This window comes from Hippoglossus hippoglossus, chromosome 1 (assembly GCF_009819705.1).
Source record: "Hippoglossus hippoglossus isolate fHipHip1 chromosome 1, fHipHip1.pri, whole genome shotgun sequence".
Classification (NCBI taxonomy): Eukaryota; Metazoa; Chordata; class Actinopteri; order Pleuronectiformes; family Pleuronectidae; genus Hippoglossus; species Hippoglossus hippoglossus.
In genome coordinates, this window is record NC_047151.1 from 17,956,163 (window position 1) to 17,974,113 (window position 17,951).

General features: G+C 39.8%; 2 protein-coding genes across 2 annotated transcripts; one reads left to right on the forward strand and one right to left on the reverse strand.

Annotated features, from left to right (window-relative positions):
* The first annotated feature begins 1,214 nt into the window (after positions 1 to 1,214).
* On the forward strand, positions 1,215 to 2,326 carry LOC117763031 (5-hydroxytryptamine receptor 4). The gene has a single exon (XM_034587871.1). The coding sequence runs from the start codon at positions 1,215 to 1,217 to the stop codon at positions 2,289 to 2,291; it is 1,077 nt and encodes a 358-aa protein (XP_034443762.1). The 3' UTR covers positions 2,292 to 2,326.
* A 1,619-nt stretch (positions 2,327 to 3,945) lies between these two features.
* adra1d (adrenoceptor alpha 1D) lies at positions 3,946 to 11,412 on the reverse strand. The gene is made up of 2 exons (XM_034595866.1): positions 9,875 to 11,412; positions 3,946 to 5,174 (listed from the first exon to the last, which is right to left on the reverse strand). The coding sequence occupies exons 1-2, from the start codon at positions 10,881 to 10,883 to the stop codon at positions 4,618 to 4,620; spliced, it is 1,566 nt and encodes a 521-aa protein (XP_034451757.1). The 5' UTR covers positions 10,884 to 11,412; the 3' UTR covers positions 3,946 to 4,617.
* Between the last annotated feature and the right edge of the window lie 6,539 nt (positions 11,413 to 17,951).

Here is a 17,951-nt window from a genome sequence, read left to right on the forward strand (position 1 = left end):
TTCAATGTTAGCATCACCATCATACTAATATAACTGCTTTCTACAGTATTGCTGCATTGCAATAGATACAAATACAAAGACTACATCACATGATTTTAACTTTGAACAATATATATTATGGTATTTACTGTGTACTATTACCAGACTTTAAACAATCACAATTACAATCTGCATAATTTTGTTAAATTACAGTTTTGTATTCTTGATAGAAATACATTATGCAATGCTTTTGTGCTGATATTGAACTAAATTAGATTTTGTGGAGATTCACTGCGCGTGTGTGTTGCAGAAAATAACCATCTGAATAAAAATTTCTAAATTGAATGGCTATGATACCATCAACATGTCGTGTGTTTAAATGACTAATTTTAACGTGACTTCACTGAAATGGATAGCTGCACACCATGGTGTCAGTTCAACGAAGTCTTCCAGCCAAAACCAAAACCTACGATTTCGCTCAGCTTCACTTTACTATCACTGCACAGTCCCTGTGGCGTTCATTAAAATCTGCCAGAGTCTAAGTCAGGCGGAACATCTGCTCCTTGTTCATACCACTGCCACTTGCTGTTGTTTGTGTTGTGCTGTGTGACATATGTAAGGACTAAAATTGAACAAATACATAATAGTTCAGTGAAGGTACAGACAAAACAAATCACTGGTGTAGGCACTGACAAACCACATGAATTTCATGTAGCACATTCGGTACCATGTAGAGCAAATGTAATCACATGGGTATTTACAGGTGCTTTACACATATTACCATCAAAATGTTCCACATGGGAAACATGTGCCAAACATGTAAACACGTGTGGTCATTTGTGACATGTGAAATTCACGTGGTTTTTCTGTAAGGGAAGTTTGACTGCACAAGACCCGAGGAGAGCTAATGATCATTTCGATTCCCTGCCTCCTTATCTGACATTTTTCTTGGTTTAGAAAACAAGCAAAGCATATCCTTTTAACAGCAAGATCTGTACTGATGACACTCCCATCTGGTTTTGCTCACTGTACAAGGCGAAGAGATGGCTCACATCCTGGGGATTCAAGCATTAAACTAATGTTTACAGCTTAGCTAATGACAAGTTAGTGCAGCAATCGGGTCTGAAATGTCATTGTAGCGAAAGCAAACTGCTTCACTGCCTCACTTGCTGCAATGTCAAAAAAATCACTCATTACTTAAATATGTATGTTGTTTTGACAGGTTCGATTAGACCATGGATAACGGCAGCCTGGGATTTCTCGGAGAAGCTAACACATCTCTTCAGATTGAACATCAACCCTGTGCTACATTACGGAACCAGGTCTCACACATTTTCCTGTATGCCTTCCTCTCCGTTGGCATCGCCTGCACAGTGGTGGGAAATTTCCTGGTGGTCTTGTCCATCGCCTACTTCAAGCGGTTGCAGTCACCCACAAACTCTTTTGTCATGTCCTTGGCAGTGGCTGACTGTCTTGTTGGCCTGGTTGTGATGCCTTACAGTATGATTCGGACCGTGGAGGGATGCTGGTACTTTGGTGCCCTTTTTTGTCAGCTTCACTCCAGCTTAGATGTTATGCTTTGCACTGCCTCCATATTCCATCTCAGCTGCATTGCCTTTGACCGCTACTATGCTGTGTGCAACCCGCTCATCTACTCTTTAAAGATGTCCCACAATCGAGTAGCTTTCCTCATTGTTGTATGTTGGGCAGTTCCCATGCTCATTTCCTTTTGCCCCATAATGCTAGATCTTCATATTGCCGGTGTGGACATCTTGCTCCCTAAAGACGTCTGCGTGTTTTTGGTCAATCGCATTTATGCTGTCATGGCCTCCTTGGTAGCCTTTTACTTGCCGATGGGTATCATGTTGATAGCATACTGGAAGATCTTCAAAGCTGCCAATCGGCAGGCCAGGCAGATCAGCGCCATGGAAAGCCAGATGGCTGCCGGTGTGGGCAAAGACTCAAGCAAGAAACAACGACACAGAAAAGCAATGAAAAGAGAGAGAAAGGCAGCAAAAACTTTAGGTATCATCATGGGAGTTTTCCTAATCTTTTGGATGCCTTTCTTTACAGTCAACATTGTGGACCCATTTGTTGGATACACCACAGAGGTGGTTGTCTGGGATGTATTTTTATGGCTAGGATATATCAACTCATCTCTGAATCCCTTCCTGTACGGTTTCTTCAACCGTTCGTTCCGTAGGGCATTCCTCATGTTCATCGGCTGCAGGGTATGCCTTCCTGGATCCTCCCCAGGGATGGAACTATCTCACACCAGGAAGGAGGCAAACGAACGTGCACATCAACCATAAAATACAAATAATATCTGTGTAGGCATACAAAGACCAATGAATACTAAGGATTAACAGATTTTGGTGACAACCAGGTTTGAATTAGGAAGAAGTACCATTATAAGTTAATGAGGTATGACGTATGAAATCAACTCTTTTCTTTCCAGGCAAAAGTAATGTACTCAGAGTGTGTGGATCGGCTCTGTCACAAAGACTTTTTCCAGTGTCCGCACTTTCGGTGAATAAGGTTTTTATAACTTGTTTCCATGGACTTGGAAGAACAATTACCCGATATAAAAAATCTTTACTTGATATTGAATTGTTTTTGAGCAGACAACAGCTTTGGACAGAGATTAAACCTTTAAATTCTCTGAATGCACACATCTTAATAAATAAGATCTTAATATTTATTGATGTAAAATTAAATGTTCTTTATTTCCTTGAAGGATTTTCCTTTTAGGAGGAAGTGCATCTCAACTGTCTCTTAACCTCACCTGTTGAAAACTGACCACATGGCCTGTTTTCTTTTGGCTGCCATGATATGTGTGTCTTCTCTGTCTTGTGACCAGTTTGTGGTCACAGCAGCTGTGTCTGGCCCGCATCCTTCAGAAGTTTCATTTGAAGACTGATTGTGTCACAGCAGCGCGACTAGGCTGTCCCATTTCGAAGGCTCCTTAAAATGGGACCAACAGATTTATTCCTCCATTCCTTACATTTGCCTCAACCTTTACGGTCTATGCTCCATGAAGGTGGCGGTCTTTGTGGGCCGCATAGACCACGTCCACCAAGAGATGAAATTTGGCTTGAGGTTTCTTCCTTTTTGATTGAAATAGTTTTCTTTACTTGTTGTGAAATCTTTAAGATAGCATGACTCAACTTGGGGTTTGACGCAAAGTAAAGATGAAAGTGGAAACTTAAGTAACCCCTTTTATATTTGACGCTCTTACCTCACATCACTTCTTCCTGAACTGTATCTAACCCTGCATGGCCCTGCCCAGTATCCAGAGAGCAGCAAATTAGTCTCATTAAATATACTCAAGAAGCAGACAGCATTGTGTGAATGATGAACATGATGTTTTCCTGCAGTCTTTTAATGAGCTGTAAGGTATAGGCATCAAGTCTGTCTCCATATTCTGCCAGTGATGTCTGTACACAATTAGGGGTCAAGGCAGCGACTGGCTCTTACTGAGAACCAGTAACCTTTATAAATAACTTTGATGAAGTTACATTGTCTTGTAAGCACAGTTTGTTATTAATTTAGTGGTACAGAATTGTGTGTGTGTTTGTGTGTTTGGATTTTGAGAGTACTCCCCTACATACTATCAGTAATTTGCCCCCTGATCTTTGTCCAAAAGAGACAAGTTGAGTTTTCATGGGAAATGTTTTCCTGTCATTTATTAGTTTGGGAAAAAACTGTAGATTTTCCCCAAGTCCAATAAACAGTTCTGGGTAAACTTCATGTGTTGGAACAAAGCTAAAATAGAATGTAACTGAGATCTATTCATCTTGAGTAAATACACCGCCTGCAGCTTAAAACTAATGTGAGCTTGTCTCTTTGTGTTACTCTCAAGTTACTGAAAGTATTGAAAGTAAAATAACCAAGATAATAGCGACACCTGCTGGAGGGGATGGATATATCTATAAATCAGCTTTCAAATTATGAGGGTTATTTTCTTGGTTGAGGGCTCAATTTGTTAGTTTTTTCTCCTTTTTATTTTATTATTCATTTGACATAAATACAACATCAAAAAATACAAAAAAAAGACATATTCATTTAACAGTAGCACTCACTTGGTAATGCTAATTACAAATGGCCAAGTAGACTCATTGGTGTTTTACTCAAACAAGTGTACATATCAATACCAAGTCAACTTGTAAATCCATCTGTTGAAATAAATACTGTGCAGCATCTTTACTGACCTTTTACCTTTACAATGCCTTGTCAGAACTGGAATGTTTCATAATTCATTCAACAATAAAAAAATTGCACTTCTTTGTTTACTGGCTTTTACTTGAAGACATGGAGACTTTCATGAAAATTAAGAAATACGTATATAACAGTAGTAATGCGTTGGCTAATGTTAAATGTCTCACCTGTTAATTATGGGCGGTAAAATAAAGTCCAGGGAGTTTATTACTTTTGCGTCCCCTTCAATTCTCATCTAAATAAACATGATGGTCATGAGTGTTTGAAATAAAGTTTCAGTCTAGTGTTTGTGCTGGGTTAAAGCCATTATTCTCAGCCTGTTACATTATCAACATTTGATTCTCAGGTTTTTTGTCTTTCTTGCATGTTGGTCCAATATGGTCCTCTGAACAATAAATAAAAAGATTCTCTGGGCACTCTCTAAATGTCAGTCTCCTTCAGGCCGTAGCAATCTGCCAGATCATAGAACTGATAACTGCTCTGCTCGCAGGAGTTGTAAATCCCCATAGAGACTGTGTCCACTATGTCAATCCGAGGCAGGCCCACGGCAGGTGTGGTACCTTTTCCTGCCCCTCCCTTGATTTTATTTGACAGATTGTTCACCTTCTCTTTGAGCTGGAAGGAGGACTTTTGCAGCGGTGGAAACAGACTCCATCTCTTGATACCTAGCGAGCGCCCTTTCCCCCTGTGCAACAAAGAGCTCCCGCAGGGTTCGTGCACGATGTAGCTGGGCTTATAGTCTGCTCCCTGGTCCCTCGCCATTCCCCTGACGGCTGTCCGCCACCGCTGGTCGTAGAAGCGCCGCAGGACCCTCCGTCTTTGGTGACACTGGCACCTGAGCAGGCGGATGAAAGCCCTCTTGAACTCTTTGCTGGAGCAGGGATAGATCATGGGGTTGATGCAGCTGTTGAAGTAGCCCAGCCAAAAGATCACCTTGAACACAGTCTCAGAGGGCTTCAGTGCTGGGAAGAAGGAACCTAGAGAGAACATAGGAGTTGTGAGTAAATGTACAAGGCACTGCCGTCAATCTTCCAATTCCACTTGGTTACATTGTAACCTTGGTTCTCTGAGTGAAGAGACCATCTCTCCATTCTGTTTCATATTCCATATGTATGGAGTTGGAGTCTCCCAATGATAGATATCTGACAGACACACATACATTCAGGAACTTCCCAGTCTGGAATCAATAAAGTATGATCTTGATTTTCAGTATGAATACAGACCGTGAAAGGTCTATCTATTCATCTATTCTATCTATCTATCTATCTATCTATCTATCTATCTATCTATCTATCTATCTATCTATCTATCTATCTATCTATCTATCCATCTATCTATCAACTGTGTTTTTTGATTTTATTACCTATGTTTTATGAACTGATCTGATTCTCTTGTTTTAATCGCTGTTCTATTAATCTCCATTTTTGTTCCTTTAAAGGACTTTGTAACTTTATAAAACTATGTAAATAAAGTTTATTATTGTACATATTACTAGTATGTTGTGTTTTTTTCATAAAGTATAACTGCAGCACAGCTCAGTTAAATGACGGTAATGACAGTGAGTCATTACCTTCAATTTATATTGATAAAACGTATTTTATAAAAAAACTAAATTTAAAAACACCAGATCAGGATTTTGGGAAGTAAAATACTTCTCTGAATCTTTTGTTAAACTTTAATTGGGTAAAATATTCAATAAGTCAATTGAATAATTAGAATTGTAAAAATAGTTTTTACATCTGTATATTTTTACTTTTACTTTCATAATTGTCAACTTTTTATTGTATTTAGAAACTGAATAAGAAAATGAGATCCTGAAACTGCTTCTCTGCTTACACACAACAAACACAGCTCTTATGCTACGTACATGCATTTTTCATCGTGCTGACAGTTGGATAGTCACAGCTATGTTTATGTAATGATTTATTGTGCAGCAGAAGCTATTTGGTGGAGTTCATTAACAGGAAGAAAGGAGGTTTTGACATTCAGTGGACTTTTATTAATGGGACAGATATTTACAAAACACACTTCAACCACAAGTCCCAGATCACACAACTCTTTTGCTAGAAGAATATTACATCTAAAATGATTTTATCTAATGCAACATCTGTCGGACATTACCCAGGCTGCTAACACCATTACGCAGATTTAAAATCCCCTGTGGTGTGTGTTTTCTCTGGGAGGATAAAGTGGAATGTATTGTCTTGTGAATGCAAACACCGTCTTTGTCGTCTGTGTTTGTGTGATGGAAAATCCTCTTCCTTAATATATCACACGCATCAGCTTAGTGTGGCATGAAAAATCAACAGCTATCTTTTCTTTCTCAGGACATTAAAAAACACTTAACAAAGAATGTTTTAGGCTTTTTACGCTCTTTGCATGTAACATTATCTGAGTTTTATGAAAATTGCTTTGTGTACAGCACATCAGCAACCCAGGCTCCCATTGCTTTGCTCATTTCTTAGCAATGACAAGCTGTTTTTCATGCTTTCTCCTTTTCCTCGTCTCCCCCAGGCTTGGATTTAACACAGCATTGACCCCGGACACAGAAGCCCAGAAGTCCACTTTCATTTCAGCTCTGTTATCACGATACTGTGAACATATAAATATACACAGGAGGCTTGTGGCATTTACCCGTGGACAAAAACAGAGAAATAAATCAGAGTTCAAGATCCCATGTCATTTTTTTCTGTGGCATAAATTAGCGCTTTGCTTTAATTTCTGTTAAATCTCTCGTTTAAAAAAAACACTTGTGACTCATCACCTTTGGAGATTAGATTGAATGAAGTCATTAAAGGAGATGATGTCCTCCATTGATTCTTCTCACTAAAGGGACCTCATCTTAAAAGCCGTGATTCACTATCCTGACGCACAACCGAAGCGCCATGGCAACATTTGATTTATTTATTTATTTTTTGTCTTAGTGACTTTATTTTTATGGATATATTTTCAGTCTGACGTCTGCAAGATCTTAAATCCCTTCTCGGCTTATACCTCAGCACAAATCAAAAAGTCAAGCGACACATGAACGCTTTGAATTCACATTGAAGGAGTCTGGGGATCTGTCCAATTTACCAGAAAAAAACATCATGATTGCTTTTTTTGTGTGAGCAGACAGAGAATCCTGATCAGTCGTCAGCTGCAGAGCTTCCAAGGCATTAACACCTTGACAGTTAATGTTACATGTGAATGTCAACATTTGACAAAGAGCTTTTTAAACATGATGCCACCCAGGACCAGGCTGTGGTTCAGTGAATACATGATTTATGATATGCATTCATAATCAGCCAAATTGGCCACATGACATATTAAAAGCCATAGTGCTACTTGTATGTATTACAGTCTAAATAAGACAATTAACTATAGTCTGTCAATACTCTCAAACCTCCCCATTCAGTCTCCCATTGGTTCCTCCAGAACCATTTTTTATAGCTATTTTGGAAATTGGTAATGATCATGAATTTTAATGTTTCAAATAATGTTTCAAAAGTTATTTTTTAAAACAATTTTAGCAGATTTTACGTAAAAACTATTGTGGATTTGTATTTACAGCAGCAGGACAATGCAAAAGTGTGGCTGCATAGACAATGGGTGCTGCAATTGTAAGTGTTGTTGTTGAAATATCACCAGACAAATCCTTTGAATAGAGAAAAACTTACAAAGAGTTAAAAATCCAAGTAACAGGATCAATCTACCACAGAGTTCCGTCATGGAGGAATTCTGTAACATCCCTTATCATTATGCACTTAATCTAGATGTATAGGCCTACATATTAGACACTATTCTTTAATTTACATTTACTGTAAAACTTCAGTGTATCTATATCCCTACTTACAGGATAGATATTATAGATAGATAGCATTTTAAACACAAAGGCCAACTGTCGTAAGTAATAGTTTGGAACTTGAAATATGTTGATCAATGAGCTTTGTACTATTTAATCAGCCAATTATTAGTGTTAGGGCACTCTCACTAGAGTTTTGACGAGTCAGACTTCTACCTATAGATTTGAATCATCGCAGTGACAAGGCCACGTTGGCACAAGAAGTGCTAAAAGTACTCGTATGCCTGCGTGAGTGAAAGGTTACTCATTACGGAGGTGTCTCCGCACAATGCTTCTGACTGAGCGAGTGAGCGGGGCGAGGACCTGTGGGCTGTGGCAACTCTACACTCATTAATCAGACATTTGGGAAACAAACAGCTATGACTATAGACTGCTGTTAAAATCAACTCAAAACCTATGATTCATTAGTGTCTCAGTGTGTAAATACATCACGTCCCAATACGTTGCAAAGTATTGATTTGTACTAACAATTACAATGAGTTTCTTTGACTTATTCATGTCTTTAGTCATTTCCATCCAGTGTCTATCCATCTCAGACTTGTGGATACAAATTATTGAGTGAACCAAGTGATAATCAGCACCCATTTCATTTCCTTCAGACTTTGCTCTAATAAGTCGATTTTGTAAATTCAGAGGTGCAGCAAGAAATACAGAGATGTGAGTGGTATACCTGATGAGATATGGACCATTTGTAACAAATGGCTTTTTACAGTCAATTACACGAAATATATGCAAAATGAAAATTCATGAGGCCACTTTTAGTGTTGTACATATAAATGTGTGTGTGTGTGTGTGTGTGTGTGTGTGTGTGTGTGTGTGTGTGTGTGTGTGTGTGTGTGTGTGTGTGTGTGTGTGCACTCTTACTTCCTCTAAGTGCAGCTTTATATGCATGCTGCCTTTTTTCAGTTTGATTTATGTGAGGTCGTAATGGCTCACACTGGTCATCATCCCCACTGAAGGGGCTTTTTTTCTGCAGTGACGAGAGAAAAGTACTTTACCCGTCTTCCATCTCACTTTCTGTATCTGATCAGGACTTCCTGCTGATATTCACTGGGATATTTTTGCAGTGACCTTTCCATATACTACAAATGTGGACCACAAAACAAAGCCCCTTCAGAAGCAAAGAAGCAGTGACTCATTATTTTTACTCTGATGTGCGAGTCGAAAACAGTTGTAGAGTCGGGAGCTGGTACTTGAAATGAGCAGCAGTGATGTTTGCAGGATACTGGGAGTATTTAGTTATAGATTGGCTTTTACTGAAGAATGCCAGTGTATTATTACTCTGTGATATTGGCCAACACTCACAAAAAATTGAAAAACAAGCCACATTAACGATTTTAATGGCATTACATCAATCTTAATTTCGATCAATTCGGACATACTTCCAAAAATACACTGCAAATGAATGCAGCTTATCCTGTTTTCTGTGTCCTGTTATGCCCAGAATCCTACAGTGCAATGATTTGATTTTGTATGTATTTCTTTCATTTGAGTGTATTCTATGTGACACAGAGTCCTACTCCTGCAGCCAACATGTTGCACTGTTCATAGAAATAGACCTGAAAAGAGTTTAATCACTCCAGGTGACACAAGAGCATTACTTATTCACGACCACTTTGATAGAAACTCATATTGCAAATTAATGAGTGGATCTTAAATGCTGCTTGAGGAGGCATTGAAGGTGATAGAAGTTTTTGACTTGTTGGATTTGTGATGATGATTCGGGATTATATGAAACAATAATATCCCTGCTCTGTACATATGATGGAAGGAAGGGATGGATGCACTAAAGTTGCACCACAGGGAAGAGAACTACGAATCCAACAGACTTACCCATGGGCAGAAAGAAGAAGAAAGGCAGCCAGCAGAGGATAAACATCCCCACAACGATGGCGAGCGTTTTGGCCGCTTTTTTCTCCCGGGAGAACTTCATCAGCCGCACCGACAGCGAACTTCTGAACGGGTGGTTCTTGCTGGACTTGGAGCTGGAAGGACGCGCGTCCTCCAGCGCGCTGCGGCAGTGGATGCGCAGCACCACCTCTATCGACTTGTTCCTCTCCCGCTTGACGCCCGCCTCCAGGCTCTTGGTAGTCCTGCGGGCTACCACGTACACCCTGAAGTACATGATGAGGATGACCAGGAGCGGCAGGTAGAAGGAGAAGAGCGAGGAGAAGAGCGCGTAACCGGGCTCCTCCGTGATCATGCAGATGCTGTCGTCCACCGGCGGCGGCTCCTTCCAGCCCAGGAGCGGCCCCACGGAGATGACGGTGGAGGACACCCACAGCAGGACGAGGACGGCCACAGCCTTCCTCTCTGTCATGATACTCGGGTACTTGAGGCAGTGTTTCACCCCGATGTACCGGTCTATGGAGATGACGCACAGGCTGAGGATGGACGCGGTGCAGCAGAGCACGTCCACCGCTGCCCAGATGTTGCAGAACACCCGGCCGAACACCCAGCAGCCCAGAACCTCGAGAGACGCAGAGAAGGGCAGCACGATGATGCTGAGCAGCAGGTCCGCCATGGCCAAGTTCACGATGAAGAAGTTGGTGACGGTCTGCAGGTGTTTATTGCACACCACAGAGAGGATGACCAAAATGTTCCCAATGATTGCCACCAAAATAAAAGCGGAGAGGAAGATCCCCACCCCGACCGCCCGGGAGTCCAGGGTGAAGTTCCTGCACGTCGAGATGCTGTCGTTTGGAAACACAAGGATAGATCCATTGGAGGCTTCTGCGAAATAGATCCCATAGTTGCTCTCGTTCCTCGGGTTAGAGTCTGACATGTTGAAACGCCATAAAGAGAAGTTTAGAGCAAGTTTTCCCACACAGAGCAGTCGCATTCTCTTCACAGCAGCAACATCAAACTGACTCCTGTGCAGGCGAAACGTGCACGATCTGCAGGTCGAGCTCAGAATATGAGAATGAAAATAAAAAGTCTACACAGCTACAGGCGCGTGCATGCATGATTAGGAAAGTGATGTCTGCGAAAAACAGACAAGTCACTTAAAAAAACAACTGAGGCTCAGACTCTGGATGGAGTCCACGCGATATTAGTCACAATAATAAAAATAATAATAATAATTTAAAAACGAATACATTTAGGTTAATTTCTCCAATGCGGCGGTTTTCCACTGGAGGCATCTCTGGAAGCAGCTCAGAGTCAGAGCTGGTCCAGCAGGTCTGAATCTACAGCTCCACCCACACGTCACATATTTACTGCTGCCTTCTCCACAAGGGAGCGTCACTTTCAGCCGGGCCACAGCCCATGACACACTGGGGGAAATGACTCAGACACTTTGCATATCTTCACCTGACTTGTGGATGGAGAAGTCAGATTAATACATGGAAGTGTTAAATGTAGCCTGTGGTACAGAGACCTGAAGAATCTGCCACGAAACAAAGATCCCTGGATCTGTCCATTGTCCCTAATAATGATGTAGAATATTCATGTTATTATGTTTTTTGTCCTATTTATTATTAGATACTTTTTGTAAATAAGTGCAGTGATTGAGTTAAATGTACACATATGAAAGATTTGCTGTTCTGTAAATTATTATTATTTGTTTTTCTTTATTTTTCTTGTGTGTGAGTTTTGTCTTTTACCCTTTTCAATATGTCTTGAATGTATAATTCCGGAAGAAGATGTATGTGTTTGTAAATTATTGGTGTCTTGTAAAAAAAAGAGACTGGCCGAATGCATTAGCATGACATGGAAATAAAATAACATAAAAATACCAATAAATATTATATGTAATCTTGTTTTTTGTGTCTACATTATGTATCATGAGATGTGCACTCTTTAGATCACACCAACACATGGATCTGCCCCAAATTGCACACACTCATAAATACCAGTTCCCCAAACACGTCTGACTTTTTTCATCAAGAACCATGACTTATTATTTGACAAATCAATACAAATTTGCCAAACACCCGATCTCACAATGTTAAAGAAAGTGAAAAAAAAAATCCTATTCCGTACCACATCCTGTCACCAAGTTTCATGGTGATCCGTTCAGTAGTTTTTCCATAATCCAGATAATCGTCAGACAAAGGAAACAAACACATACCCTTGGCAGAGGTTATAATGCCTTCATGTAAAAAAAAAAAAAGAATGCTATATGACTAAAAAAGAAACATGAAGGACAAGAGAGAAACTTTAGCAGCAACCTGGAACAACCCTGATTCCCTCGTGCATAGATAAGACAAAGCGACATCAATCAGCTCCTCATCTAAACTGCCACCGGGCACCAGTGAGCCGGCACTGACCACTTGAGTGAAAAACTGAACGCCCTCAGGCAGAGCTGTGAAGCTACTCGGTCACACTGCAGCTGCCACCCTCAGGCCTTCAGAGAGCATAGCTGGAGTAAAAGCACAGGCCTGCACAGATCTCCAGGGAGCCTAGAGGAGAGGGAAGGTCAAGAGGCACAGTCACGGAGTGGACAAACAAGCCGTGCATGGGAAAACAGCAGCCCAGCCTGCGGAATGACCACTTGTTGTGACACACAGCTCCATGTTTTTCACGAACATCAAGTGGGTGTTTTTTGGGGAACACAAATGTCTGCAGCTAATCCATCCAATCATCATAAAGATATCATCATGGACTAATCCTGCTGGTCTAGAGACAGACTGATTGTCCGTCACACCACCCATTGCACTAGATGGGCTCAAAAGCACACATGATATATTGGCAAACTAGGCTTTATATGGAGTCTGTGGCTGTGGGCAGTAGCACTTCTGTTTCCAGTCATGGTGAGTCTGCTCAGCTGTCAAAGCACATCCTCATTATTGGATTTATGGAAAATGTACAACCGCGACCAGCCCACCTGCTCCTCCTTATGAGAGGGCTACATCCACAGACATGCGGAGCCAACGTTAGGCCACAGCACACGGGAGAGATTTCCTTTTTTTCTTGGCACAGAACATGAGTCTGTCAACGATAAGTGTGTTTCAGATGATGGTGCAAGGAATGAAATGTAGTTTTACATCGCTAATCATTCTTTATTTAATCGTATTTAAGATTCCAATCGATGATTCTACTCATGACTTATTAAGTTCTGAATTTACTGTCTCGGCTTGTGAAATGAAACAGTGACAGAGCTCCAACAAAAGGATTTTACCTTAAGAAACCACCAGAATTTGGACTGAAAACCAGACTAAAGGCAAAACAATCAAAAGCTGTGTTTGTGGGATGTACAGTGAATCTTGTTGAACGTCATCATGAGACTGCTATGTGACTGCAGGTGTTTCGTTGATTGCAAACAACTGATTGCAATCAAATATTTATTATGTTTACTTTTAATGTGTCCGATTCACTGTGGACTTTCTTAAACTTCAGAAAGTCATAAAAAAGCACTACTCTATCTTGTTTTGATTTGATGTTGAAACAAGAATTAAATATTTAACAAAAGTGTACCAGCCTGTTTCTGATGTTCTATTTGAAGTTTTGAAATCTATAAGAAGATATATCTGTGCCAGAAACTATGTCAGTGTATAGTTTGACATGATATTAACGGACTCTTATGGTCTAACTGGATTTGGTGTGGAACTATTCACCAGGTCAATTGCGAAGCAGCATAAAAACACCAATAAAACAGATTTCAGTAAAACACTCCTGACAGTTTGTTTCAAGGTACCGTTTCTGAAAAGGGGCATCATCTCCTCATGGATTGACCTGCTTTGATACTTTCACTGTATTTTATTTTTAGAGGAAGTCTCACTTTCTCAAACTGTCTCACAATGACAGAGATTTCAAATAACCCATATTTATCACAGCATGAAATGATTCCTGAAATTCAGTCTTGGCTTTTCATTTTATTGTTGGCACCCCAACATTTCAATGGCCCCATCTGGCCGTCCTGATGACAGGTTTCTGGGGGAGTCACAGTCCCTCTGCCACCTTAAGCGTTATTGTTGTCTCCATGTGTATTTGACAACGTCTATATTCTACACATCCTCATCTTCAGCTCCGCTCCACAGGCTTTTGACCTGTATCAAAATGCATGATGCTTCCTGTGAAAATGTACTGTATATGTATAGTCGGAAAAAAGATTTTTCATACGTGGTAATTTGTCAGACTATTTCATGCAAAGCTCTATCGTCTGTGTGTTGAGAGCAAAACCTATTTTGAGCCATTTTTTTGTTTCTGTGGGATTTTAAAGGTATTTAACGATGGCTGAGGCGTTCAAGAAGTTGCCTACTACTCATCCTGTGAGTCCCACTTGTTATGGTGCTAACCCAGATATTTACACACACACACACACACACACACACACACACACACACACACACACACACACACACACACACACACACACACAAACACACACACACAAACACAAACACACACACACACACACACACACACACACACACACACACACACACACGTAAACACATTCTTTCCCTCTCTCTCCCCTCAGACTCGAGGTACGGTAAGCTGCCATCTTATCAGTGTTCAGCAGAGCACCAGGAATTCAGTCGGCCACAAGTAATGTCGCGCTTTGATATCACTTCATACACTGTTCAAACTGTTCAAATGCTCAAATGTCTGAAAAGGTCAAACAGTCGCAGGTTTCCCATTCTGCTACTTGATTTATCTGTTATTGAAGCAAGGCAGACAATTGACCAGCATGTGTGCGAGACATAGACACACAATGCACATACTGTATAAACGACAACAACTATTCATAATAAATAAATGATCAAATAAAGTTTGCGATGAAAAAAACGTTTTTGTATTTCTACATTTATTTACTTTCAGATTGAATAATTTATTTATTCATTTCTATATCCATATATTTATTTATTTATATATTTATCATTTACTATATTTATTTGTCTATCTATTTATCCATTTTTAAATTTCTGTATTTATACATTTAAGTATTTCTGTGTCCATATATATTAATTAGGTAGTCAGGATTCCAGGAGTCTGAAGCCAGATTGGTTATAGCAGTGTGATCATCAGAACTACAACTTCTGACAGATTCACTGTTTTTTTTATATTTTTCTAACTTTGCTTTTGGTTTTATTTGTGAAAAATCTTTGGGCGTCTAATTATGGCATAAGCATGGACCGTTTTGAAGTGGTGTTAATCAGAGCTACTTTGCGTCAAAGTCTAACAATGCTCTGTCCTTTTGCTCTCAAGTTTCATTACAAACCAGCAGCGGCATTTTACGCCTCTCACCCTCTTTGCATTGGAAAGTGTTGATTTACACTTTGTAACTGGGCCTCAGAGAGCTCTCCATCAGACAAGGGGAAATGTGCTGGATTCAGTGCTTTGCAAATGGATCCATTTATGACACTCTGCCAATGCTTAATTAATGCCATCACAGAAAGACACATCTCCCCAGGTGGAGAATGGTGGAAAGAAGAGTGCCACTGGGGGCGGGTTTCATTTTTGACAGCCGACACTTCAAAAATATTATTGTCCTCAAAATTTCAGGCAATCTGTTGATTTACAGGAAAGTCAAATCTTTCTTTTGTCTTGTGTCGATTGAGCCCAAATCGTATAACTTCCTCCACAATGATGGACGCTTTAATGACTTGGAAATGATTTGGACTTGGTGGTAAGGTATTTTTGGGATCCTGTAAGCTCTTGTATTGAGAAGATTGAGAAACGTCAAATAAGGACTCGACTGTTATGGCAGCTGTGGAATGCAAATTAAATTCTGATTGTCAGTTTGGATTGGGAGGTTATGAGATTATTCTGTTTGTCTAAGAGCCCTCGAGGCCATGGCACTGGACCTGACACAGACCAAAGTACTGGCATGCTCACAGGGGAGAGCCTGAATCTCTTGGAATGATGTGCTTGAAGAATTAGCAAAGAGCTGCACTGTTACACACATTCTCTAGGAAGTCAGAATACAAATATGATGATTACCAGCATAAATGTTGGGGACGAAATATGTCATGATATGAGGAACCAGAGAGAATACAGACTGTACTTTAAAAAAATATTTAAAAATAACTTTGACTTTGTCAGACTATTTCTGGTGCTATGTTATGAAATAACAGACACTAACTGTGACCTAACATTTAAAGACCATTTATTGCAAATAGTTTAATAATAACACACATATATGACAGTTTTTCATTATAAAATTTCCAAAACAATATTTGGTTGAGTTGAAGTGCATGTCGGGGGTCGGTGTGGATGATGTGCCCTCGACATGGATTCTGAAATAGCATCACAGTATAAATAATGTAAAGATGCTGTATAATACTTCAACTAGTGATGACTGAAAGGGCAGAAATAGAAAAAGATATTCCTGAGCAACAGTAAAATGATGTCATCAGAAATCACAAATCTCTTGTTGTGGTGACTGATAAATTGTAAGAAAACTGACTTTATTTAAGGTAAAGGTCCCAAAACTTGATATTAAACAGGCCTGATGGCTAAAGACCAGGGCTAGAAATGATATGCTCCACCATTACTTTCTTAGGTGTGGACAGTCAGAAACACATAAGAGAGACACCATCAATTTAATATAAATCTGCACAAGTCTTTAGTTTTGTTAATGTTAAAAGTAGGAAATGGTTTTGGGGAATAATAATTTAATATGTTTAAGTATTTTGTTGTTTTATGAATGATTTTTGTATCTTGCTGACATCAACATTACATGTACGACGATGTGAGGTCTTCTACATTTGAAGTTTTTCTCTTTCGTAACAGTTTTTGAAAATTGATGCCGTTCTTTCAAAACACTATCTTCTAGTGTTGCATGCCTGTATTTTTGAGACCAGGACGTTTTACATACATACACAAATACATACCTAAGTATATATTTTCTCATAGATGGAGGCTTTAATATGCGCTGTGGAAAATTGCAAATTGAGTGAGGAATGTATTCTACTTTGAAGCCAGGATAACAATAGCTTTTTTCTATATGATCTACAGTTTATATTCATTTGAAATTTTCAGAGAATAATTCTATCTGACTGATGGGGGTCAGACACATGAAAAAAATTGTGGAAAAGTCATATTTTGAGAATTACTGACACAGAAGTAATATGGTGAAAAGTAGCGTAATGTTTCACTACAAATTACAGACGATAATAAAGGATGTGCAATAAAAAATAACCCCCCATGTCCTCCAGCTAAAAGACTATAACAAATGATTATATTAGGTCACAAATAAATGATTCACGTGCTATAATGCTTTTGCTGTTTGAGCAGATAAGCTATTAGTCAAGATATAGAGATGGTCCCAGATGTGAGATGTAAAAGGAGGAGAAACGTTAGAGGCTAAAGTCAGATGAGAAGAAACGTAAACATAATGTGACATATATATATATATATATATATACAATATATAATGTGACTGCAGAGGTTAATTCAGTGGAAAACCACCCCCCTGGTGCAGCTCTATCCTCTCTGATACCAAAGGTGCACAGCTATGAGTTTTTCCATTACCGCAGCGCCGGCAGGTTCACAGGTGAAATAGACCTTGAGTTTGGTGCATGGAGATGTTGCAGTGACTCAGTTCACTCTGTAAGTTGCAGTTCAGGGACTGTTTGGGTGATTCACTGTAGCCTGAAACTTTCATCAGTGCTGGGAGAGAGCACAAGTTACTGCCCCTGCGAGCTTGTGATGCACAGTTTACCCTGCCACATACAAATGATGCATCTATACACCTGAACTGCAACAACAAATACGTTGAGGGAATGTTTTTCTGTGTAAATGATGTTGGACACTACATTTACTTACAGCTGCAGAGCCAACAGCAGGTGGAAGGGGTGGACGACAGGTGAACAAAACCCACAGCAGAGGTGGAGGTTTGCATCCATATTCCCCTCGGAGGTGCGGTTCAGTTCAGGCAACAACAACACTTTAAAGTTCAAGAAAACATTAGTAGTTTTGTTGAAATGTGAATAAATACATCAAGTCTGGAGTTACTGTGAAC

Excerpts from the sequence above, each read along its gene's own strand:
- LOC117763031 (XM_034587871.1), top strand. The coding sequence starts at position 1,215 with ATGGATAACGGCAGCCTGGGATTTCTCGGAGAAGCTAACACATCTCTT.
- adra1d (XM_034595866.1), bottom strand. The coding sequence starts at position 10,883 with ATGCGACTGCTCTGTGTGGGAAAACTTGCTCTAAACTTCTCTTTATGG. Across the intron at positions 5,175-9,874 it reads CTTCTTCTTTCTGCCCATGG|GTTCCTTCTTCCCAGCACTG; the intron begins GTAAGTCTGTTG and ends TGTTCTCTCTAG.